At 36.2% G+C, this 27,868-nt stretch overlaps 1 protein-coding gene across 5 annotated transcripts in view; it reads right to left on the bottom strand.

Moving 5' to 3' along the window:
- Positions 1-853: 853 nt before the first annotated feature.
- Positions 854-27,868, bottom strand: part of LOC129726867 (inositol-pentakisphosphate 2-kinase) — a 202,940-nt gene continuing 175,925 nt past the window's right edge. For all 5 annotated transcript variants that reach the window (XM_055684040.1, XM_055684041.1, XM_055684037.1 and 2 more), the window contains 10 exons: positions 24,411-25,295; positions 14,661-14,810; positions 13,670-13,782; positions 5,403-5,597; positions 5,283-5,341; positions 4,579-4,746; positions 4,396-4,507; positions 4,196-4,303; positions 3,840-4,129; positions 854-3,644 (listed from right to left, as the gene is read on the bottom strand). In XM_055684040.1, the coding sequence (XP_055540015.1) occupies positions 3,470-3,644; positions 3,840-4,129; positions 4,196-4,303; positions 4,396-4,507; positions 4,579-4,746; positions 5,283-5,341; positions 5,403-5,597; positions 13,670-13,782; positions 14,661-14,810; positions 24,411-24,867 (1,827 nt within the window). In that variant the 5' untranslated portion in view covers positions 24,868-25,295 and the 3' untranslated portion in view covers positions 854-3,469. The remainder of the gene's footprint in view (positions 3,645-3,839; positions 4,130-4,195; positions 4,304-4,395; positions 4,508-4,578; positions 4,747-5,282; positions 5,342-5,402; positions 5,598-13,669; positions 13,783-14,660; positions 14,811-24,410; positions 25,296-27,868) is intronic.

The raw sequence follows: 27,868 nt of genomic DNA on the forward strand, positions 1-27,868 counted from the left end.
TCGTGTTTTCTACAGATAGATTTAGTATTCGATATAGTTTTCGGTATAACCTCATCGAGGAAACAATAGAAGTGTCGAGACGTTAACGTGGATAGAACTTTCGTAGCTCTCGTAACATTGTGTAGTTGGCTGAGATACATCAATGGGAGGTTCTCTTCGGTAGTTGCATGATGATTTGATGAGGGAATGTTCGAATATTTTAGTCTGTCTTAATTTAGTCGCAGGCCCGGTATCCTCGCGTGCCCTTTTTTTTCGGTGGTATATCAAACAGAACGAGTTCGAATGGCGTAATAATTTCCGCGGAGGTTATTATGAACTTGTAGGCGCGATATTTGTTATTATGAACCCGGTACTTGAACTCAGCGCATCGTTTACCAAAACGAAACCTGCTGCAAACCTACCCTTTTCTCCAACATCCCAGTGCTTTCTCGTGGAAGTGCAGAGGTGTTCTCGGCTTCCAATAAAGCGAGTATCACGTCAACATATTCCAATACACACTCCTTCTTTGACCTGCATTCGGATGCGGCCGGCCCTGGTATTGCCTAACACAAAGATTAAGATCACCAGTTTTTACACATTGAGGATGAATGTTAGTCCCAAGCATCATCCATTGGTTCTCTGTGTAATTACAGCTGATCTGGAAATAACGGAGTAGCAACCGCGGGCGGTCAATCATGCTCATGCTCATTCAATTTTTGAACGATGTTTCAGTCGTCATTTGAACTCCGCACACTTTTGTCTTTTGTTCCGCGAATCAAAATTGTCGTAGGAAGGTTCAGATTACAGATAAAATATCGCATTAGTAAAAATATCGTTTAGCTTGTTAGAATCAATTTTATCTCAAGCCTATAGGTACTGTTACTGGACTTTCGTGGGTGTTTTCTTATAATATAACATTATCAATACATTTTTCAACATCTGAGTTGCTGCTGTGATAAAAAAAAAAAACAATCAAGGAATGGGAAGAGTAAATATCAGGGTAAAGATATTAGCTATAGAACTATTGAAATTTTACCTACACTAGGGAACCTGTATATTAGAGAAATGACAAGACACTCACCGTTAAGGCAACTGTCAACATCAAAATGGGCGAGTTGTATAATTTTGCATTGCCGTAACCTACACTGATACTGTTCTTTCAGTTTAAATAAATTCAACAATTTCGTACCACGTATGTTATGTATATATTCGGACTATCAAGAATTGCATGCGTTCTGAAAATGGTCATGGCAGTTAGAAGGTGACTCTATTGCATTTTGTTTGGCTATACTCATGTATTGCATACTTAGTTTGCTAAAATTTGCTAACAATTGTTTCAATAAAGTAGTATAAATATGACACGTTGTGTTGTTTCCTATAGAGCCTATATTGTATAACAGCGTATATACGTATAAATACTAGAAAGTCTCACTTTTCACATCAATTGTAAGTAGCTAACAATGCATTTTGCATCTGTAAAATATCATTTTTTGCGTGGTTCGCCTCGGAAGGCTGGAATTAATAATCTGAATGGCAAAAGGCTGAAACACTACAAGCTGTAACATACAGCAGAAGTAATAGCAAGTGCTACTAATTATGATAAAAACTGAGTAATCGCAACTAATCAATTAAAAACAGCTGATTTTAAAATAGTTTACAATACTGCGAAACAAATTAAAGTCGTTCTGACAGGTTTTTCATTAAATTCAGATCCATACGGGCATCCATTTGCAGAAGAGGAAAACAAAAAACGAAAATATCTGTACTTAAACTTTGAGCAAATAACGAATAAAGAAAGACAAATTAAATATGTTTAAATAAATATTGAATTAAATATGTTTTGTGTGCAGTGCATCAGCATATGTTATTTAAATATATGAATAAATGGTTACTTTTCTACAAAGTGTATGAAAATATCATAATAAACTTTCAACTCAAATGTAATTTTTTTCTCCGCGTTCATTCCATAAATTCAATGGAACGCTGTTTTTTTATTTTAGAAGGACTGTAAATCTATGTCAATTATTAACGTGATTCAACAAATAAAAATTCAACTAGGGTATCGAACGTCTTCGTCAGGGGTTTTCTTCGGCCCCCTTTCGCATAAGATTGCTGCAGAAAAACTGCCGAAGAAAACCACTGACGAAGACGTTCGATACCCTACTACGAATGTTAACTTTTACTGAGTAACGTTTTTTCACGAAAATTGTTTGTCAGTCGTTTTGCCTCGCTACTACCAGAGATCAGTTAGAATACGTGAAGGCGTGAACGTCAAAACGTTTTGAAAAATTCTAGAAAAATGGTTTCGTTTGTTTCAAGTATAAAATCAGTGGAGTGTATTTTTACAAAAGTTAACTGTTCTCCTAATACCAAGCATAACTTTTCATGATTCTATTTTTTTCGTGATTCTATTTTCTTCAATTTAACTATAATCCGATAACCCTGCATTGCTAGAGTTAACAGTTACAGGATTAACTGATCCTGATGTGTAGGATTTTTTTTGGAATAATTATTGAAAGAATCGTAAATTAAACTTAGCAAGCCAGCTGCTTATTTGTAATATGTATCAGTATTATATTAACCGAATTAGGTATTTTTATAACAAATTACTTAACTTTTACTGACATTTCGATAAAAAAAAGTTCACCGAACGCTCGTAAAACAAAACAATCATCGAACTGCTCATTGACAGGTCTGCTGTTGAATGGTTAGCTAGCCTACAGGCTAGGTGAGATTCGTTACTTTGCACCGAAATCAATTGCTTTTGTTTTGTATGCATTAGATGTTACAATTCCAATGTTGATGATAATTTTTTAGCTCTTGTTGACTATATTTAGATTCATCGAAATGAAAACGCTTAAGGATGTCTACATAAAATATCCAGTTGTTGTTATCTGCACACCTAAGGTAGTTGATTTACAATTTTACTATTTTATCAAATAGAGGCTTCAATCCTACCCTTCTTTATATCGTGTACACATCACTGCGGTCAATAAATAGAATTTCACAGTAAAATACTGCCTCTTCAATCTTGCTTTTTTCATTTTGTCGCTTGGTTACGTAGCCGTATGCCGATTTACATAGTTTAATTAAATATAAATCAAAATATTTAATATTTATTTTTTTATTTTAATTTCGTGCGTGTTATATGCTGTAGTAAAATAGCCATAGCCTGGAATAATTCCAATAAAATTTGTTCTATTGTTAGTCTCTCTCTCCTCACTGTTTTGGTAATTTATTGCTAAAAATATATGTTTCAGCTTTTGCAACATTCAGTTAGTTCAGTAATTACAATTTCAGCCTTCCTACATTTAATGCGAACTCGCTATTGAATTACCTCATTAGCAGTAAAGAGTAAACTAGATTTTATTACCATATATAACTATATAGCATTTTTGTTATTGTAAAACAGTAAAAACTGATCTAAAACAGACACCGAACCACATGGCATAATCTAACAACGAGAACATTGTTATATTGCTTCTACGAGCTATCGCTTGGTTCTAGACATAAACTCCCGATAGGCTCGAATGGAATCTTGGATCTGCTTAAGGTACTTTCTGTGATGGTGGATCGACTTCGGGTCCAAATCAGTGATGGTCACATTAACGAGAAATTTCATCGCTTCGATACTGATTATATGATTTCTGGCAGTTGGAGGTAATCTAAAAAAATAAAATTTATATGTTATCGTAAATATCGAAATTACACAGCCAACGCCAGCGTTAAAAAATAATCGACAGGTGGGCCGTCTTAGTGGCGTAGGTCTGAGGATATGATAACTCGAATTTCATTGGAAGGCACAAATTTCAAATCCATCAATCGCACCTGGACCTTTAAATCTCGCCTCGCCTACATACCTGTCTTCCTCCCGATCGGACAAGCTTCGAAAAGTTATCATAATGGAACAATCCAACGCAGTGGCACCCAGCTGGTATTTTTCCTCCTCGTTCAGGTAAAAATTGGTGAAATTCATCAGTCTCTCGTCTGGGTTTGCTCTTCTTTTGCTTTCAGCTTTACCACTGAAGCCCACACTGGAGCGGCAATCTTCTAGACAGTCCAAATGTTTTTCATACAACACATCCACATACGCAAAAGGATCAGCCGAATTTTCGTAAACCTTTTTGGAATTTAGTTTTGTTAGACATGACTGAAAATTTCAAAAGAATTATATATCTTGGATAATTTGGATAATCTCCATTCTTGGTTGTTCTACCTTAACCAGGAGCTGTATGTCCAGAATTTGTTTGAGCGCACAGTTTTTTGGCAGTAACTGGTAATTAATTGGAGAGCAGGTACGATGTTGAATGAAATTTTTATCCTTCTGTGGTGGATCACAAGAACAAAACAAAAGATTTACTTCAACAAAGGTATCAGCTTTCGACCCAATAAAACATTCAATCGAATATTCCGTACCTTTTTCCTATCCTTCCGAATCGATAGCAGCTTTCGGTCACACAATGCCTCATAGCTGGTGAAATCCTTCAGCAGAATCTCTTTCATCAGGTTCATAAAAATGGTTTTTCTCCTGTAAAGGAGCGAACAATGTCCGATATCAGACACCCTCAAAATCGGGTCCCGTTATTACGTTCAACTTACTCCTCTTTGGTGCGTCCATCACGTTGGAAGATTTCCTTCAGCATCCGATTGAAAACGGCCTTCTCCTGCTCCTCACCGTACACAATGCGGCCATTTTTCAAAAGTTTGAAATTGTTCTGCGGTGCTCCGATGAGTCCTTTGATAGCATTCAGCATCCGGATGGGTTTTCTGAATTCAGGCATAGATGAAGCAGAACGTGTATTATATAGACAAGACGTGCTTAACAAAATTGCCAGGGACCACTCAACTAAAATAACGTATTCTATTCACGAATGGACAAAAAAAAAACAATTCAACTCAGCTAAGTTTATCCTTAAATTATTAATTCAGTAGGAAATAGTCGCAGTAAAAATAGAACGTACCAAACGAATTAAGAACATTGCGTTCTCATCCTACGAAAATAACTTGACTAACGTTGAAATGCTTATTTAGTTGTCTAATTTACGATCCGTGATACAACACATAAATCCTGCCTAAGTGCTGAACAAAACCGAAAGCAAAAGGTGCGTCACGCATTCAGTTATATTTTCATCATAGTTAATGGAAAACATGGCAGTTGAACATTGAAACATCGTTGCTAAATTTGTAACATTAAATCTAAACTCTCACGCTCATGGAAACGTGCGGAAAGAACATTCATTTCTGGTCCCAATATGACAATAATACCTCAAACTAAAACCACACTAAAACTATGTATTACTTACCCGGAGAACAAGTCAAGGGGACAATATTTGCTGACTTTATCGATCGATTTTTTCTGGAGCTAAAAAAAACACAGCATAGATTAACATACTACAACTTTTAAGAGATTAACATCTGCTTACCTTCAAATATTGATACAAACAGTATCGACACTTTCCGACGTTAGGTCCAGCCAGCTCCGCCAGTGTGCTGTCACAGCTCGAAAACAGCACATTTCGGGTAAAGTCATCCTCACAGCTCCCGTCATCTCGGAAGGACCAACCTTGTTTGGGTTTAATCTCCACGCAGTAGGTTGGGGAAGCGTGCTTCTTGGCATCCTGCATGGGGGGAAGAAAACAATCGAAAAAAAAAACAAATAAATTAAAGTGAACAACAATATGTACTGGGGTAAGATGGGTCATGGATTTGTTGACAAAGAAATCTGAAAAAGCGATGCAAAGAAATTGAACAAAGAACTAAAATTAACATAGCACTAACAGAAAATATAAAAAGCTCTGGTTTATAAAACGCAAACAATTTAAAATATCTTTGCATTTCTGAAGCGCTAAAAAATACAAGATGATAAAATGTGAGAAATAGTGGTTGCGGATGCATTCATATTTTAATCGCTTCAAAACAATTGCATACAACAAAAAATGTTATTTGTGTAACTCTTCTTGTAACCTATTGCTTATTTAACAAGTACAATAGAAATTTCCACTATGAGGACATGCTAGTGAAAATGCTAAAAATAGAACACCTCCGAGATTGTCATTCTCTGACGAAAAAGTCAATAAATTGTGTAAAAAGCGGGAGCAGTCAGGATTGTTTTTAAATTCAATTCACTTGAAACATAGGATTAATGACCCAAAAGCTATGAAAATTTGTCACAGCGCTGAGGTAAACTTTTCGGAACATACACAGATTTTATAGCTATCACTGGACGTAACAGAAAATAAGGACAAAAAAACTAAGGTTGGTAGAGCATTAGCAATACCACTGACAAAATAAAATTGAAACAATCAAAAGGCAAACTTTATTTTATTTTGAGTAACAGGACGTAACAGAAAATAAGGACAAAAAAACTAAGGTTGGTAGAGCATTAGCAATACCACTGACAAAATAAAATTGAAACAATCAAAGGGCAGACTTTATTTTATTTTGAAAACATGGTTGGAGAAAAATATTATATTTGATTTGGAATCCTGAGGGACCTAGTTTTCCTATCATGTTTCGAAATAGTTAACAAAATTTGCAATCATTTGTTATATTTCACTTCTCATTTAGCTATCTTAGATTTAGAAGTAATGTTTGAGGTTTATTCTTGGTCCCTAAACATGCTTTTGGTCCCGAAATGTCCGTATGCTATGGTTTTTGGCCAGTTTAGGTTATTTTCCGAGAACCATAAGTCGTCGTCTTGGATTTCAAAATGGTGTCTAGCGTCTATATCCTCTGGGCATCATACCGGTTGGGTGGTATTTGGCTTTTTTGAGCTGTCTTCCAGAAACCATTAGTCGCCATCTTGGATTTCAAAATGGTGTCTACAGCTAAAACTAAGCTTCTGGGGACCATTCAAGTTCTTGACGGAAGAATCAGGAATATGATTTAATATTATTACATTTTTTATATTTTCCAGAAATATCGCTATCTAGGATTTAAAAATGACGTCTTGCATGATTTTTGGCAGTTTTATACTGTTTATCAAAAAACCGTATCAGGAAATCTTTGCTGAAGTCTGCAAGAAACCAATGAAAATACCTTGAAAAGCTAATACTAACCTTCATTATTCGAATGTTGACAACTGTTCCTGGAGCTAATTATAAATTTTGTAGAATATTCTAGCTTGAAAAGTGCAAGTTTTGATCAAAAACGTCATACGCCCTGAAGAAAAGTTGAAAATATTCTTGAAGAACGATGTATTTTTCCAATATAAAAAATATCTAAGCCACAGTTGGGATGTGAAATCACATCAGGAAAGTTTACGTGGTATATTGGTATTTTGTTTGACAAGGAACGAACAAATAATATTTTTCCCCTGAAGATGTCACTGACCAGTGATGAAACGTCGGATAGTATAAAATAAGTCGTTCTTATTTTTAGCGACTGCTCAGCCGAAAGTATAACATCAGTACACAGCATCCCAACAGTCGAAAACTCAGCAAAATTTCTGGAGAAATATTTCAGATGTCACCGTAGTGGTGTTTTTTTTTGCAAGCTAGTCAGGTACACACGATTCCCTGCTCTCTTGAAGCAAGTGCGTCCCATTGCCCACCAGTGAGAGTTCAGTTGTTTTCGAAGTGTAAAATACTCTCCACCATGCTAGTAATTCTCTGAAGGGATAACAAGCTTGCTCGAGACTAATAAGCTGCGCTGCGGCCAGGGGAGTGATCATCTGTAGTACCGGAAGCTGCGTAGCCTCAAGGTTACAGAGTTCGATTCGTCAAGCAGAGGGTCGTGGGCTCGAATCGTAGTAAAATCAGGCTGTTTGGTATCAAAAAGAACTGAAGTATGGGTTTATTCTTATGCTCCCCCTATTCTATAATAATTTGATGTGACTTCATCTTAACAAAAACAAATAAGTTTCTCTCATAATAAAACTGGTCAGAAGAATGCTAAATGAAACTTCTCTAGAGAATTATAATTCGCGGTATTTGGCAGTAGGAATGAAGCTTGATATAGTAGAACAATCAGTGTGTAAGAGTAAGGGTTAAAAAATTTTACACATAAGCACGGATAAATAATATGCATGCCACTTCTCAATAGCGGGAATAGAAGTGCATGATACAGCAGAAACTCAAGCATATCTCACAATAGATCAACGATTCTGGCTGCAGTGAGAAAGTCCATACAGAAAAAAAAACATTCGGAAGCCCACCTGAAGAGGCCTCAATAGAGAGTTCTGCTCCCAAATCGGCCACATGCCGGTACATGGCCGACACTTTTCAGACGTCATCGATTTGCGGTCTTTTTGGCAGTCAAACGTCGATTCAGATCACTATCTCGTAGTAGACAAGATTCACGCCCAGCTGTCTAACGTATTTGAATCAAAATCGAAGAAAAAAAATACGCTTGTACCTCCAAAAGCTATCAGTGGAAGGATTTGCTGCAGAATACACTTGGAATATTTATGGACGAATTGATGAACCAGTCGAAGTGGACCTGAACGAGAAGTAGAACCTGGATGTGGTCAATGGAACAGTACGAGGGGTGATAGATATGGCGGTACGGGGAGGTAAATACGGCACGAGGAGCTTCTGTAAAGCGAATAACGGAATCATAAATTGGACCGTGCCATATCCTGCTATATGTAATGACAGAGTGGTGAACCTGATTACCGATAAGTCGCAGGTGGCTAGGCCTTTGAAACAACAAATTGAAGTAGTGTTAAGCGGTCGAGCGAAACAGGAGAGAAATTGGGGAAAATGGACACACTATGGGTCCAACAATCTTGGACGAGGTTAAAAAGCTTACAGAGAACAACAAAGCCGCTGTAAAGGAGGCCTTACCGGCCAAACTTTTCAGTCAGTAGCAAGTGGCTGCATAGTGGGAATCATCAGATTATCCAAGGAGAAATTACCTACAGACTAGTTGAAAGAACTTATATGTCCTATATATAAAAAGGGACATAGACTCGACTGTAGCAAGTATCGATGTATAACTCTCTTCATTCCGCACATAAAAATTTTCTTCACTGTTTTTCCAATAGAATCATGCCATTGCAAGAAGCTTTGTTGTGAATTTCGAGTGAGAAGATCTACAACGGCCCTTAAATTTAGAGAGCATAACTTACAGATGTATAATTTGTTTTAAGACTTCAAGTCGATGTACGATTAAATGAAGCGCAATGAGCTGTGGAAGATTATGCTTGAACAAGGAGCTGATTGAGCTGATACGTGCAACTCTTAACAGTTTCACATTAAAGGTCAGGACAGAGGGCGAAGATTTAGACGCGTTTGTGGTGTTGAATGGTTTGAAGCAAGGGGACGCGCTCTCGAACTTTCAGTTCAACATAGCCTTGGAAGTACTGTACGAAGACTCACATGCTTCTAGGCTTTGCGGATGACATCGATATCATCGGTGTTAATCGAAGAGCTATAAAAAGGCCTTCACTGCTCTCAGAAGGGAGGTTGCGGGAATTGAACTAAGTACAAACAATCCCAAAACGAAAGACATGGTGGCCGGCAGAGAGCGTGGTAGCCCTACGGGCATTGGTGAAATTGTTCATCCTAGTACATTCGTAACGTGTGATAATGAGGTAAGGTGCGACGTGAAGAGACACGGATTGCGACAGTAAACAGAACTTATTGCGAATTGCGTAGCCAGCTAAGATCCCGCAGTCTAGGGATCCGCAGGACACTGACACGTCTGGTGGCACACTATGGATATAAACCGTGAACGTGAAAGAAGGCCGATCGGTGAGTGCTTGGGGTCTTCAAGCGCAGAATCCTGCAATCAAAACTCGGTAGCAAACTAGCAAATAGAGTGTGGCGCAAGCGCATGAATCATGAGCTAATGAGGAAGATTTTGTTACTTTTGAGCAACATTTTATTAAATTTTGTGTCTTATGGCCGCGCATTAGAAAAAAAAGTAAGAATCAAAAAATTACGAAACATATGTGGACTACACGCTCGTATGTGTTTCTGCAGGAGAACATACAACTAAGAAACGCAATGCATGTGTTCACTCGCTGCATGTATTTTGATGCAAGGATCAGGTTCGTTTCTGTCCCCTGTATTAAAAAAGCAGAAGCTCACCGGTCAGCCACAAATGTCTAACTAGAAACACCACTGTTTCGTTCCCCAGTGTTCACTTGAACTAGAAATATGTAATACCGTGTGACCAAAGTTGCCGGAGTTTCTAATTTTGTTCTAGATGGGCACAGGTTTTGTATCTTGAAACAGGTCCAAATGAGTTTCGTGAGGCGGTGAGTGTGTGTTTTCAACATTGTTGTAGCCGCTTGCAAAAAAGCGAATGTTTGTGTTTATTTCTAACCCAGTTCACAGATCGTGATGTGATTTCAAGACACATATGAAGTCTTTGAATTCGCAATTTTTGCATACTGTATAACGGGAAAAAATTATGCTTGGCAGCTCTGGTCATATTTTTTTTCTACACCGTATACGTACAACGTACAAACTAATACACGCACACCGGATGAATTGAAGATAAAAGAAACTAGAAACATGTGCAACATATGCGACAGTATGTGATGTTTCTTGACTGGAGCTGGGAAGGGAGCATTTTTTGCGTTATTGCTGTTAAAGTAAGGAAAAATTTTGCGTGTACGAAGTGTACAAACACGCTGATGTTGTCAAGCTGGCGAAACACGGTGGATGGCGAGCGACCGGCAAAGATAGTATTCAGCAGGTATTCATCAGAATACAGGCCGACAACTTCGAGACAGACCCCGCACGCGTTGGATGTGTGCTGACCCGATCAACAAGTGTCAGGGGCGACTGGAGAGGAGCAGCCCATAATTTTCTGAAGGCGTTATCTGGATTCGGCATAGGATCTCTATGATCTCTCGCCATAAAGGTAAAAGTAAGAAGACTGTTTTCCGAAAACCGACAGTCGTTATCCTTGAATTTCAAAATGTTGTCTAGTACCGATATTCGCTAGATAGGTATCAAATTTCGATAGAAATCTCAAGAATCACAAATCATTCAGTTTTTGGCGAAAAAAAAAGCGCAACATCTATGTTATGACCCTTTCAAATAATATCTCATTTCACTTATGTATAAGGGGCGATCCACTTTCCACGGTCCATACAAAATTTTTAGAATTTAAAAAGGCAGTTGTCCACGGGGGGGGGGGGGGTAGTCAAAAGCGTTAGAAAATCAGTCCATGTGGAATGTGGCTGGCCCCTAATATATTTAGCTTGACAAAAGAGAAAAAAGGGATTTTTTCTTAAATTAGTCTATCCAAAAAAACAACAAATGTTTATGTTTAATTACTAAGGGAGACTAAAAAGTAATCTTCAGAGCACCCTCAGAATTTCTTAAATTCTCTTAAATAAAATCCAAAGTTTATTCCATTAAATACATAATAAGAATCAAGAAAGCAAAATATGAATTTTATTGAAATTTTTTTCCACTTTTTGGGTTCTATGCATTTTTAAAAGTTTGGGCAGTAAAAACCGCATCCTTGTCATTGTACGACCAAAGAAAATACTACAAGGTATACAGCCCTAGGGTTGTATGAAATGGTGACGTGGGACTAAACACTATAATTACTGTAATTACAGACACAATAAATTCGTTTGTACAGTGATTTACGTGTTTTAATTCTCAGCCTCCCCTTCATTTTTCAGAAGTATATTTAATTACACTCGAAAAACTTCATTTACACTTGGTGATCTTGTGCCTGTAGTGTTTTTTTTTTGTGCAAACAACATTTAACAATTAAAACGAAGTTAAAGTTTAAAATGATTCAGTTTTGTTTTTTGCTTCACAAGTTTGTTTCATTTGCCAACAATTACATTTACAGCTAATATAAATATATTATTTTATTTGTAAAGTTAAAGTTTAAAAAAATATTTAAAAATGTTGGTATGTAAAAAAAAATCTGATTAGATCTTAGTAAGTGGACAAAAAATTCATAAGCACTCGCCGGCTCTTACTCTTCTATAAATTAGTATTTTTATGAACTTACTCGTTCGATATTATGTCGGTCACGATTATTTAGTGAATATCGAAGATGAAAAATGAATAAAAATAACTTATGACCGTTGCAAAAATGTTCAATTCTTGTTGAGTAATTTATGGTTTTTATGATAATCATATCCATGAGATAAATTTTCATTCACCATCAGTAGCAGCATTGCAGTTTTGATTGCACGCGAATAGAAGTCGTCTCCGCTGCAATGATAGACGACGAGAAACTAGCGGCGGTCTGCTCCACATATACTCTACGGTACTGTTGCTTTTACCAGCATGTTTTCTTTCAAGACGTCAGTTTTTATTAGAGAACAGCAGGTTTAGAAATTGTTCAAGAAAAGTTGTTACGAACTTTTCGGAAAACTTTTACCTTCGAAACATCAAATTAGTCTAGGTTCATGGAAGCAAACATAAATTGACCTATTGGGACGGGGAGACTCTGTCAATTTTTTTTTGAAAATTGATACAGAGAATATCACAGGGAATGATTGGTGTCTATTCATGTCGTCTGTGCTAGGGAGGCTCGCATGTGATTGGTTCATTGTTCGCGTAAATTTGTCCATGACACTTTTTATCGATTTTTACAACTTTGCAATGAAAAAACAATGATAACTAGCATATTACAAAATTGTTCAACATTTTATCTATCCAACAACATATTGTTTATTGTTATCCGTCTTACGCAACATTTGCCAGTTTCATTTCCAATTTTACAGAATGCATACCAGAATAAAGAACAAAGAAAAACACAAAAAAAATTTAGCCTTAATACAACAACAAATCTCAAGGTTATAAGTTAATGTGTTGCTCCATAAACTTCCTAAAATTCTGAGGTTACTAAGTTTCTTGAGTATTGCAAAACGAGGTTTTGCGATTTTCGTTTCCAATCAAAATTAAATGAATGTGTATAACCGGCATACGTTTATTGCAGCACCGGTTTTATAGCAGTCAGGATTTATGGACTTAAAACAGATTTTCAAAAACGGAAACGGTCATCAATTTTCCTGTGAAAAAAATCTTATAAAACACCTTTAAAATTCTTAACTATTTAACCAGACATCGTTAAAGCAAAATTAGTATATTAATTTACTGTAAAATAATCAGCAGTTTGTTAGAGCTAATCTGATGATTAATAACTAAATTCAGAAACATCAAAATGCTCATTTCTTCACGAACTTACACCTCAGGAAGAGTTTTGTGCATGTCTTGTTGAAGCCAATAACCGACGCTTGATACGAAGTCAATACCTAAGGGCTATTTATAGAACACTTTAACGACTTTTGTCGTCATTTAAGTACACGGAGATTCTAGCCGACCCGTTACGAGAAAAACTGACTGCCGTGTGACGGACAAACAAAGTCGCTTCCCGAACAAATTATTCACAATATTTACAACAATCCCAGCCTGTTTACGCTACTCAGCTTCTGGTTAGTGCACTCAACGCTCGTAGTAAATAACGGTAGTTTAAATTTCAGATTTTAAATTACTACCTTTGAAGATGGAGAGTGGCAGGTTGGGTTGAACCCCAGTCGGAATGCGAAGGTTGCGGATAGATTTTCTTGCCGCTTTCCAAAAATAAATTCACGCATTCGTGATCAATATCTTTTCGGGTAATACAATGTTTTCTTGGTGATGAATAATATTTTCTTTTATTACATTGTAATTCATTTAGTGGACTATCATGAAATAGATTCATCAAGCGCGTCTTAAAACAACATCGTAAAATTACTTAAGCATATACTTTTCAAACTTACCTGCTCGAAAACCTGTTGCAGAAGCATCACGGGATCGATTTTTATCGGTAGAAATGCTACGTCGGGATACAGGATACCGTCACATTCGTGGATTTCCTTTTCCAACCGGTTCACTTGTTGATGCGTATCATTCAATTGGCAAAATACCCATTCGTTTGGAAGGCATACACATTATGGAAAAAATTAAAATAAATTAGATAAACTCAAAACCGCATACAAGTTAAAGTAATCAAAAGTGCTCCAGAAACAGAAATATCCAGCGTGGCCAACAAAAAAAGTCCTAATCAATCAGTGACAGACATTATCGCCAGAGCTTAGTTTCAGGAACAGAAATCCTTACGAACTAAAACAAGCAGGTGCACTGATTTAAGCCCTCCCGCAGGCCGCGTGTAGCACCATAACCTATACTTTCGCTCACCGCACCGAACTCCAATTACAAAGAATCCGGTTCGATCATGGCGGCGCCAGTGGCGAATGCTGCGAGCAAAGAAGGAATAAAAATTACTTCTATGTAGATTTGCGTATGGAACTTATTTTCGTTTCGATCAGTTTCGGATTCGTCGTAAACAACCGTCATCGACTCGAGTAGCGGATGGCAGCGAATCGACGACCGCCGCTGGAAGGACTGGTTAGTCGGTCACAATCCTTCGACAGCCACTTGTTGTGACACTCAATAGACATGTGACGCACGCTCACAGTGCGAACCGAAAGCCGCAGTAAACGCCATTCACCATGGAAAAGACTTTATCGCTTTATTTACGACTGACTTCGTAGTAAACAGGCCACGCTAGATTCATATGTGTAGTTGCTTCATTTTACGCTACACTGTTAAATACTTCTTAAAACAAACTTCTATTTTTTTAAAACAACTATTGTTTGCCGGAATGTTTCTCGGATATTTTTGATCGTTAACATTTACGTGATATTTCTGAGGTTGACTGTCTACCACGCAACAACAGTTCAATAAAATCAACTCAAGCACACAACTTACCGGGTCGAAATTTGATTAACCGTTTGTTGAACGCTTCCAGGTCGTACGTGTTAAGCCAACCCAACCTTGGCTCTGAAACATACTGTGACGAAAACAGACTCGCCACTACCTGGGAATACTTCACGAAGCGGTTGAGATCAACGATTGAATCTGCAAAAAAAATTAAGAACAGATTTCATGTTCTATTTTCTAGGAATAAAAGCAGTCATTTAAAAATTTTAAAACAAATTGATTCTAATAGCTTGGATATTCAAATAGTCATGTAATTTTTGCATACCTATTATTAGTCAGAACAAAGCAAATAAACATTGTTGCGTGTACTGAAGCTGATAAAAGGATCTACACAAAGCATCGCTTGTTTACACCACTATTTCCTGTATGAGTGTATAAATAGCTGCTTGACAGACAAAGATAACGCTTAACAACCTAACCAATTAAGTACGGTATTTGTTGTCCAAATGCTTCATCCTAACAACAATATCGCACGCAAGCCTGGGGGGCTTATGCGGTCTCGATCAACTAGATTAGTTGAGAGAATTCATTATCGATATTGTTTCATCCTATCTGCACTAATTTAAGTCTTGGGGTTTCTCACGTACTAGAAAATACTAGGGTTTGCAATATTCCCGGGAATAGATTTCCCGGGAAACGGGAATGGAAAAAAATTCTTAGCAAAAATGAGATTTCAAACAAAGTTTATTAAAAAAACGTATCAAACAATCGTTTACAATTTCATTATCAAATCGCATGAAACACGGAAACTTATTCAAGTGCACTCCAGGTATTCATGATCGATTTTTGTAGCAAATGTTATCAGAAGAGTAGGTTTCAGGGTTTTATGCCGTCGAACAACCGCCTCAGAACCGCTGACAATATTTCGTTAAGCCCAAATAATGTAATTCCCATCTGTAAAACTCTGCTTAAAATCGCAGAATCACGGCTGGTGTCTGATTTTTAGAATACTTCTAAAACACCGATTCCAGCTCTTGCTACATTTCGTTAGAAACTGAAGAGTCCAATACTTTTAGTTTGTTGAAAATAAAGTTGAGTGTTTGGCAGGCAGAACTTAGAGCGTTTGAATGCCTACGTAATTAATGTGAAACCGCGGCCACGATCCAAGTTACACTGACTGAGTTTTATTAATTTACTTATTAATTCTGGTCGCATTGATTTACGGGTTACAATTTTTTTATCAATTTACGGGCTTCAAAATTTTTTGTCAATAAACAAAATAACAATCAAGCAACTATCCGCATAGTAGTAAACTCATTAGCAAAAAAAGACATTAGACGAAGAAAATATTTCCTAATTGTTCGTTTACTGAATAAGATAGCATATATTTTTGTCAACAAATTTAAGCAAATTATTTGATATTACACGGCAAGCAAATATTGATCGTTATTTCAGGCAATTATTTGCTTCGTATAATGCACACTTCGAAGCAGCTTTACACTTCTACGACGGAAGTTTCGTGTTTTGATACGATATTTAGTTTTATTGCAATATTGTATGGAAAATTGTTCGAGAAGCTCGGGAATCCCGGGATCCCGGGAATCAATATTTCTATTCCCGGGATCCGGGAATCCCGGGAAAAGGTAGTTCACGGGAAATCGTTCCCGGAATTGCAAACCCTAGAAAATACATGATTTTTCAAGTAGACATCCCAGATTTTTTCGATAGACGTAATTTTTGTTATGAAACAGTAGTATCACATGTTGACTACTTTATACTTAATTTTTCATACTTTATTTTCAAAAAATTATCTAGATTAACATTTGAAATGAGCTGAAGTTTTTGACATGGGACACGTCTTACGGCGAGATGCTGTACATAGTATAACAAAAATGTGCCCTCCTAAAATACATATTATGTTAGTACCCCTGAACGGATTCTAACGGACGTTGCGGTTGGCCAAACTTGTGGTATAATAATTGGCATAACTTTTCAATTCGAAATAGATGAAAATTTAAGTTAAAAATCAAAAGTTTCGCAGCATTCAACCAGCTCGCTTTTATAGCTGAGAACAGGATTATATAGTATAGAATCGTATGTGCCCAGTGCCGTTTTGAATGCATGCAATGTTACTTTCACTAAACAAATCCTGAACAATTTTGTCCTAATCTGTCTTAAATGTCTTAATCGATAGGTGATTCCCAAACTTTTGGTATAATGCTATATCTTTCCAACTGAAAACCAGTGAAAAATTACTTAAAAACAATTGAAAAAGCAGCGGCTATCCAATGACGAACTCCCTTTCTGTACCTGACGTTCATTTGAGATCTAACTTCTAACAAGCTCCGCTTTTATTTCAAGTTCTTAAGTTTGTTCCAGTTTCGCAAAACGAATGTGTAAAAATGAACTTCATTTCGTGTTGCCTTCCAGTGGAACCGGAACGATAGAGCTCTTGCAAATGCAACAATATAACACGTTTTGGGTAATGTTGCGGCTTAGATGGAACACAATCAAGTTGTTCTCGCGTCAGATAGAAGCAGGTATAAATGTTGCAACTGTTGCGTGTTGCATATTGTCGATGTGCGGCAATATAGGAAAATTCTGTTCGTGCTGCAGTTACTGCGAAATTCTGCTTTGATGTCAAACTAGGCATTTTTTTATGCTTTACATCCTTTTCAATGAAATGATGAGAAAAACCTGCATTAATCCACCTAGCAGTGCAGAAACCTTCGTTATACTAACTATTACTACATATAAATTTATACTAACTATTACTACATATAAATTTGCTATGCCAGTAAACCATAAATCGTTTAAAATTAAATTCAAAAGATAGTTTTTCAGATGGTGAACCAAATAACATCACTGAATCAAACCTCGATGAGGTTCTCACATATATTCTCAATACCACAACGGCTTCGTTTTCAAAAATCGCGAGGCCCAGAAAAGAACATAATGATTATGGATTAGCATCGGATATATCCTACAAATTGCAGCAAAGTCCTACAAACATGCTCTCAAGAAATTATAGCTCAGAATTATACAGCGCGTTAAATGCCACCATAGAATGCCACCATAGAAAAGTTGCTTGAATCATACGTGTGATTATTTCAAGAAATCAACAAAAAATTTGATAAAATTTGTGAGGATCAAGTGCTTAAAGATTTCATTGAAACTCCTATAACTGCTGTTGAAATGTAAATTTCCAGTACACATCAGATGCTGTTAAGAGTTGTTAAATTAATTCTATTACAAATGCATTTTTTTTAAATTAAAGTTTTTCACAAGACTTAAGAATTTTGACTGTTTAAAGTGTACTCGAAAACGTAACTCTTGTTGGAGACCTAGGCTGTATGGTAAAATCTGAAACACTTTCAGAACTTTATAAAACTTGCTGCCAAAACGATGGATACTCTGTTTGCACTGACCTTTAAATAAGTTTAAAATAAATTTAGAAAACAATATTTATATTATATAAAAGCGAAGTGTATCAAGTAAACAAGAACCGGAATTAAATAAGCATTGCAGTTTCCTCTGGAATCTATTGAAAATTGTTAGTAAAAAGCTATTAAAAATAAAAGGGTCATTTATTACACCAGTTAGAACGAACTACACAGAGTATGAAAATTATGCACAGATGTCTTTTACTCTTAGTTTCTGCTGAGGAATTAAGAGTAGTTGAAAAAAAAGAGTGAGAGAAAGGGAGATAGTGATTTAAAAAAGGATAGAGAGAAATGATCCAAAAAGTAAAATACTCCATGTTTAAAAATTCTTTGGTAAATATTCTAAAAATCAAGCAACCAATAAAAAACTCGCTCAGTATGATTTTCGGAAGGGTTTGGAGTTTCTATTGGCACTTGTAAACACTTAAATCGAATAACGCATTCTGTGAAAGGTTTGATTTTTGTTTGATTTTTTTTTGTTCGATTTTGATATACTACACATATGAACAACATATTTACAAATACTAACGTACATACACACATACACATGTATATAGGCAATGTTCATTTAGACGAACTAAGTCGATTGATATACGACACTTGGCCCTCAACAGATTCATTTTGTGTTCAAAGTTAAATACCCCATGTTAAAAAATACTCTGTGATCAATATCTCAAAATCTAAGCCAATAATCAAAAATCCACTCGGTAGCATTCTGGGGGGGCACAGTAGCTTTCATTTGCATATAAAATCATCAAAATCGGATATTGCGTTCTATAAGAAAGGTGCGTTAGTATATTGCGTCACATACATACAGACAACATACATACATACACACACACATACACACACACATACACACGAACAGACATTGCTCAGTTCGTCGAACTGAGTCGAATGGTATATACCATTCGGCCCTCTGGTCTTCGGATCTTTTTTGCGTTTTTCGACCGATTTTATAACCTTTGTTTAGTATAACAAAGGTAATAGTATAACTGTCCATGATGAATTTTCGTGCATCACAACGCATGCTAAGGCCCTCTTCTATGCTTGCAAACCAATACCATCGTACAAACTTTGGTTTTTATGAACCTGCTGCGTTTAGTGTAAGAACTTTCACGAGTGTAGAGCATTTATTTGAGTATGGTGAGCTCAGTCATATTTTTAAACATAGATTAATTAATTGTAGAAACTTTTAATGGCTCTTTTAACATTCATTAAGACTTTACGTCAGATGATATAAACAAATAAATAAATAAATAAATAAATAAATAAATAAATAACAAGGGTAAAACGCAGGAATCTGTGTGTTTTTGGAAAAAAATCTGTTTGCATACAGAGTATGTAATGATATCTGTATAAGTATTTCCTTCATTCTCTTGCTCGACCGCATATAGTGCGTGCTGAGACTTTGTCTGCTCTCGGGTAGGGTGTTAACGAAAACGTTATGTTTCCAAGGACCGTCGTAGTACAGGTCCGAAAAGATAGAACCAATAATAAAAGTTTTGGCCAAGATTTACAATTTTATAGGACTACTTTTATTACGTCAAAGAGAGCAATGGCTGCGTTATTATCTTCGTCATGGTTGTCGTGGTATGAGAAGAATTGAAGGTAATATTCCAAAGCACCAACGTTATATATAAGAAATAATCGCGTGTAAACGTATCACTTTAATGTTACATAACGTTCGTGTGACTTCTCCTATTCGCGATTCAAATAGTGTTTTGCTTCGTTACTAACTACCCATTCAAATATAGACAAAATTTGTATTTGTAAGAATACGAACCACGAACTCATGTGCCTGGCTCCAAAAGCATTTCCTAATATTGGTCTAAACCGAATTACAATAAAGTCTTTTTTTTTACAAAGTTGTTTTTTACACGGTTTTATTTAACACGGTTCTTCTTTACGACGATTTTCCAAATAACGCGATTTTTTTACGTCGTTTTTTCAAATAACGTGGTTTTTCTACACGGTTTTCTTTTGCACGGTTTTTCGTCTGCGCGTAAAATTGTTACAGTAAGTAACATAAACGGTAACAGACTATAGTAGGCTGTTTTTTATATAGTTTCATTTTTACACGAATTTTTCTTACAAGATTTTTTTTACGACGTTTTTCCAAAAAACACGGTTTTTTATACGTATTTTTCTTCGCACGATACGTAGAATCGTGTAAAAAAGAACTTTACTGTATAGAATCAATTACATTTCTAATATGACCCAAAAACAGATTTAATGTTTGTAGTTTTAACCCGGTTGTAAAAATAAAAAAAAAATGATATGACTTGCATTTAACTCAATTTGAACTTTAAACTTGTGAGTGGCCTCAACAGCCTTTCTATGGTATAATTCAGATCCACTGCGTGAAATATATCACTAACTACTCAAATCAGAAAACCGAGCACTTTTGTACCCTAGTGATAAATCACACACTCGCACGTGGCCTCTACAGCGTTATTAGTGTCTGTCAGTTTAAACCAGTACCAAAAATAAATATAAAAATTAAATAAACTAAAAAATAACCCGAAAATAGCTCAATAAAATCAGGTTTAAATATTATGTATGATTGCATCACTTGTTAAAGTGAATCCTGATCCAATTCAACCTTCCCTGCTAATATAAACCTCCTTCCTGTGACTTTTGTGGAGATGCAGAGGTTAACAATGTTTTTAAATAGCAAGGGTCACACTAACATCCCTTCCCTCTTCCCAACAAATTACAAGGACGTAACCAGCGTCGTTATTGACCCTTTAAAGTATTGCGTCATTGAAACTTACAATGAGAATGGTCTGACACTGCCAGCCCCATTCAGTTGATTACTGATTTGGATTAACCACGGAGTGCAACTATTGATAAGTGCATTCAGTCAAACTAAAACTCAAACTTTCAACTAAAGTCAAACTCTAAAACGGATTAAGCATTGTTAGCAGAACATGCCTAGCTGTTTTACCTTTGTAATACTAAACAAAGGTTATAAAATCGGTCGAAAAACGCAAAATAGATCCGAAGACCTGAGGGCCGGGTAGCATATACCATTCGACTCAGCTCGACGAACTGAGCAATGTCTGTTCGTGTGTATGTGTGTGTGTATGTGTGTTGTCTGTATGTATGTGGCACAAAATACTAACGCACCTTTTTTACAGAATGCAATATCCGATTTTGATGATCTTATATGCAAACGAAAGCTACTGGGCTCCCCCAGAATGCTACCGAGTGGATTTTTGAATAGTGGCTTAGATTTTAAGATATTGATCAAATAGTATTTTTGTATGAGACATTTAACCTTTAACTCAAAATGAATGGCACGGACGGCTATGTAATATATACCAATCGACTCAGTTCGATGAATCGAACAATTTCTGTATGTATGTGTGTGTGTTCCAGTATGAAAGTATGTGTGAATACGTTTATATGTATAGTATATCAAAATAGAATAAAAAAAAAACAAAAAATAACACTTTTTTCACAGAACGCATATCCCGATTTTGATGTTCGCATGCTCAAATGAAAGCTCCAGAGTTCTCTGAAAATCATACTGAGCCAGATTTTTTTATGAGTTGCTTGAACTTTAGAATATTGAGCAAAGTATATTTTAGGCATTGATTATTTTACTTTTTTAATAACTTCTCTCTCACTCACTCACTCTTCTCTCTGTTTCCCTCTCTCTCTCTCTCTTTCTCTCTGTCTTTCTCTTCTTCTCTCTCTGGATTTTTTTCTAATAATATTCATATTTCAAAGGAAATTAACAATCATCGACAACTTTGCATAATTTTTATACTCTCCGTAGTGCGTCTTTACTGGTATAAAAAATTAGCTTTTTGTTTCAATAGCTTTTTCTTAAAGATTCGAAATAGATAAAAACTACAATTATTACTAAAATCCTGTTCTCGCTTGCGAAGCTACCGTTCTCACTAACTCAAAAATATATATTAAAATGTACGTTGAACCCAGATTTGCGATGAATAAGATACATTTACAGCTTTTGGGAGTCAAGCATTATAATAAAATCTGACCTCACAGTGTGCAAACGTAACACAATTAGCGATGCAGATATTTCAAAAGCTTTACTCAAGATGTTTGATATGACACACTACGCTTTCTACCATTTCAAATATAAATATTGCCTTCTCATGTAAGATGAATTTCAATCAATTATGGTTCAAGCAACGCTTATATAATAACAAAGCATTCAATGCATTCTTGTATAGTTCTGAACTATAAGCAGGTTTGTAGAGGTTTTCTGCAATTTGTGAAAAATATTCGATGCTGATTCATGATTCTAGGTCCTGCAATTTCTGAAAACCAAGCCGTTGTGATATTTTAAACCTTGATTATATTGTAATTGTGTAGTATAGAAGGGGGCCTAGGGCCAGGTCTCCAGTGTATACACCGTCCATGCTATACTAGTAGAATAGTGGAGATGGAACAATAAAGCGATCAAGCGGATCAAAACAGTATTGTCCAACTTACTGATTTAAGACAGAACGGCAATACTGGATTTTTGCACGAATCTTTGTAATTGAGCATGACATCGTGCAACCCTCAAGCACTTCAACTGTCTCATTTCGAGTAAATCACTAGCCATACATAATAAGACATTGGTTGTAATAACAATAGTAATAGTAATTTGCTTTTTTACATACCTGCTGTGCCCTCATCCTTTACTTACCCCGTTTCATGTTTGTTACCTTTGATCACTCTTTCATAGACCCTTGTTTGATTGTATTCCTCAGGGTAATTGCTTGATTCTTCGTTTGCTCTAATTCTTGATTTTTCTCGCATTTTTTTTTTTTTAAAAGAGGAAACTGGATTAATAATTTGATTTGAACAATAAAAATTGATATAAATAAGTCTAAATTACGACCGCGCATATATCTAACTACTGGTTGAGCGTTGGCTTTGAAAAAGTTGATAACGCAATCTTTTGATTACTATACCAAATTCCTTTACTGAGCCCTCTCGGCACCTCAGTAGAAAGCATGTCTTAGTTGTCACAATAGTCAATTAAAACTGCTTATTCCGTAAAAGACGAGATCAATCAATCTGACCTTTTATCAAATTGTTAAATGATTCAAACATTCCACCCAATCATTATCATCAACATTCAACTTCGTCTTATTACGGCCGTTGCAATGAAAGATTCTGATTAGCTTTATAGACATTTAAAATTGTTTTACAATGGTCATGCTGTTTGCAGTATTAGGTTAAGTTTTATTGCTTCTTTATTTGATTACCAGCGAAAAGCCATTCAAAGTCTGTTCAAAGAACGTTTGAGGTGTTTTGCAACTAGCATCTGGCCTTATTAGACTGGGTCTATCTTGTATAATACATAACCGAAAAGAGTATTTTAGTTCACGAATTTAAACCAGATATTACTAATTGCAAAACCGTCAAGCCCCTCAACCTAGGAGAGATATCTTCAACCGTTTCCTTTTTTGATGCCCGGCACTTTGAACTCTAAATTTTTCGTTTTATCTTTAAACTGCAATGAAGTTTCATACCACGAATAATAAGCTTCAACATTCAAATGATTTGCACGTGACACCCATCATGATGTCACGCACAAAAAAGGGAAGCGGCAAAGTCTCAGAAGAAGGTGGTCCGATCATGAGATGAAACATGCCTTCGCGTCTCATCAATATTAAATATCCGGTAAAAAGGATTCAAAAACACTTCTAAAAATTCCACGAATACAAAACAAGCAGTCTTTCATGCAATAGGCGTGGTCAAAATTTCATTTGAAAGTGTCAAAAATGCTTATTACCAACACTGTCATCAAGTTTTCAAGATAAAATGGCAAAAATTTGACTAACCAACAAATAATTATGAGAATAGGAAGAAAATTTGTATATAAATAAAGGCAGTTTGTGTTCTTAAAACCTAGGACTTTTGACAAGGACAGTGAAGTTCAGAACAAAGCATATCCTGTTAAATTAGAATATTGTTAAATAAATTGTGAAAGTTTTAATTTTTATATTTTAAAGTTTTATTAAAAATTTATTGAAAGGAAATACCTCTGCGGTTTACGTGTAGAAAGCGTAAGTGTTATATTGCTATGTGTCCTTATATACCAGTTTAATGTACTGTATGACAGTCACATTTGCGCCAGTAATGGCAATTGAAAGCTAATTCAATTTTCTTTTGTAACGTAATTACAATCGATCAATTGCGATCAAACAGAAACTTTGTTCGACCTACAATCATGAAAATTGAAAAAAATCAAATGAAGTTATTACCCATTCGTTTCAGCAATTTCTCGCTTTAATGATGCCATGGAGACAAAAAATGCGAACCCAAAATAGCTTGAACTAAAAGTAACACAGCAAACTGCTAACAACTAAACAAAACTTCTCACCTTTCCCGGATTGGCTGTCGATGGTTGATTTTCGCAATCGCAACACTCTGCAGCTGTCCGCAACCGAGAGCACAATATTGGCATTGCCCTCGGCTCGGTAGACGAGCCGGCTTTCGTCAATCAACTCAACGACAGCGTGTCCCTCGGAGTCATCTTCCTCTTCACTGCTTCCTATGTCCCGATGCGATACTGCTGCTCTCTCCGTTCGGCGTTGCAAAATTTCCTCCTGCGCTAGCGCCGCCTCATTACTTGGCTTTCGTTCGACCGTCATGCTATCAGACCGACTGCCCCTGCAGCATACAATCCGGCCAAACCGAAGGCCAGTTTCACGCTCACTGCACGAATCGGAAGAATCATTTTGTGTGCCGCAGTTTCTGAAATATTTTGTCACAGCTCGATTTATCACAGTTCCACCATCGTAGCAGTGCTGGCCGTAATTGGTGTTGAGTTTTCCCATACTGGTCACCGGTCACGATTCACTCCGCTTGTAGCAATGCTTAACTATTAACTGAAACTAGTTTAATGCAAATGCACTTTCACAGACAGGCAAGCAACTTGAACTACTTTTTTGACCTCCCGATGAGAATCGATGGGTTTTTTAGTAGCGATTTGAACCACCGATCAGCTGCTGCCAAACGCGTTCCAAATAGTCCGCTATCGGTGACAAGTACTGAGAACCCCGATGTTAGCGCACAAAGGCTATCGCTGTTGGCCGAAGTAGTCTCGAGCGGCACCCCCGATGATATCATATTTATACCGGGGTGGCGGGAGGTAGATTTTCGCTTTATTCACTTGACTTTCCTCGTGGGCCTGTTACTTGAAGTGTGTGTGTTTGTACGACTGAAAACTTTTGGTAGACAATTGATGACGAGTGTGCATTCGACTCTGTAAGTAGAAGAAAAAAACAGAAAGTTCAAAACAACACTTAAGCGTGCATCGCATATGCGTGGTACCGCATTCAGTTCTGGGACGCGAGGACGGGAGTTACGGAGTATCGACAGAGCGAGCGTTTAACATTAGTGTGTCAAACAGTTTTTCCAATAATCGGTTCACTCACTGCCGTTGGAATTGTTATTTAAAATTCGCACTGCTTACCATGTTAAAAAAGAAAATTAAAAACCTCACAGAGCAACAGAAAGTTGTAGCCATGACATACATAATCTTTTAAAAAATATTTTAAACTTTTATTCAGTTCATATGTTACGGTGCTTTTTTTTAAGTTATATCAAAACTAACTCGTTTTATATAAAAACTAGTTTTATTTTCCAATGTAGTGAATACTTGATAACTCAACAGGAGGCACCTTTTAACAATTCTATCTGCTTAATATGCCCGAAATGAATGAATAATTTTTGTCTAATACTGTGGGCATAATGGGCGTATGAACTGAACAAAAAAAAACAAAAAAAAAACAAAATGCACTCCTAAATGGCTTTTAACAAAACAAAATTGGAGCTCGAATTTATCTTGCGTCAGAAAATGGCCGAAAACGACAATCAGAAGTGCATTCCAAATTAACCTAAAAAAAACTCTAAAAAGTAGAAAAAAGCATACAAAAGCATAATTTTTTGCTAAAAAAACATCCCTAAAGTCCAGAAGAAGCCGAGAAGAAACATGTCCTGAATATAATTTTAAGTGACTACGAACACGTTAAGAGGAAAAAACAAAAATCCAAAGAACGCAACTGAAGGTAAGAAAATGCTTACAATGTGTAGCTTTTGCAGAAAAAAACTTCAGTAAAAAGTGGATGTTATGAGATGATTTTTTCCTTTGGCCTTTTTTCAGGAAATATTTTTTTGCGGTATATATCCTTTCTGGAACGACCACAGCACTACCTACAACTCTGCTGAAGACATAACATAAATCAAACAAACCATTTTGGCTCAAATAAAATAAATATTTATTTTGAAAGTTGTAACTTTTTTGTCTCTTATTATCTTCAATCGGTGAAAAATTAGTTTTTAAAAAAGCTGCTTTTTGAGATATTTAATATTTTGTGACAATTTGTAATCTCCCAGATGGTCTCGAGGTACGATGCTGGCCTAGTAAGCCAGTCGTCGTAGGTTCGAGTCTCGGCTCGAGAGAAACTGTTAGTGTCAGTAGGATCGTAGCGCTAGCCCCGCAATTGTCCTGTACAACTAAACAGTCGGCTGCAAAGTCTGTGTATAATAAAACAGAAAGTCAAGTTCTGTATCGGAATGTAGCACCAAGGCTTTTCTTTGACAATTTGTAACATTTGGAACAGAAAAAAAATTACAGTGCATATATTTCTTCTACAACCGCAATTTTATAACCTACTAGCTCAATATCCGATCTCACGCGGAAACCAACGTTAGCTCTCCTTGTTCTGTTACTGAGGACTAATTGGTTGAATTCGACAGTTTATATTCTATATCTTGATTCAATCTATAATTTTTAATCAAGTTGTAGGAATATCCCGTATGGGCCATTTTGCCCAAAATAAATAGGAACGACCAAAAGGCAGTAAAAAACAGGGATACAGATTTGTCTGTGAAATGCAGATTTTAGGAGTCCGTGGGCCATTTTTTTTTAATTTGCAAACATTCATTTTTATTTTTGCCTAGCTTGCAAACTTTTTTGTGAATCTATTTACATTTACGCGATTTTTTCCAAAATGTGTGCAGATTTTTGCTTGTTTAAACAAAATTTTTCGACATCGACCAACATACACCTTCGATGGAAATAAAACCGACAAACAAAGGTATATAGAGTTGACAATGACAATAGCAAGCAACATTTTGTTGAACGATGGAAAATCTATTTTACTGTCAACAATTGCGACTCAGAAAGAATAGGGGATAATTGTTCAAGCGATCGCAATCTTTTCTCTCTTCCGATAATTATCACCTCGCGATTGTTCTCTTGTGTTTTGACCCTTCGATCCAGTGAGAAGTGAATCATCGTTTTGTAGAGCTGTTGGAAATTCAATCACTGAGAGAGAATAAATTATCTCAGCAAATCTCCGAACTAGTTCACTGGGACCAGCATATCATACGAAAATTGTTACAATCGACTTAGAGACGAAGTTGACTCACACGCTGAAAAGACCAAATGTTTATCGGCGATTTTATCGCCGATCACCATCATTGGTTATTATTTATTCTCCAAGTTTGCTACCACTGCAGAGTTCTTCAAGGCATTGTCATGTATAAAAATGCAGAAGTTTTCTCTCTCTCTCTATGTTAATCTCTCCCAATTTGCTCTTCTAATTCTCAATTCTAATTTTCTTTTCTTATTCTCTCTTCTAATCTTTTTGTTCTACTCTACCAATCTCTACTCTCTACTCTCTCTATTCTCTTCTAATTCTCTCTTCTTAATTTTTTTTCTAATTATCTTCTAATTCTCTCTTCTAATTCTCTTTTCTTATTCTCCCTTCTACTTCTCTAATCTAATTCTCTTTTTCAATTCTCTCTTTTACTTCTCTCTTCTAATTCTTT

This window comes from Wyeomyia smithii, chromosome 3 (genome assembly GCF_029784165.1).
Source record: "Wyeomyia smithii strain HCP4-BCI-WySm-NY-G18 chromosome 3, ASM2978416v1, whole genome shotgun sequence".
NCBI classification, from domain to species: domain Eukaryota; kingdom Metazoa; phylum Arthropoda; class Insecta; order Diptera; family Culicidae; genus Wyeomyia; species Wyeomyia smithii.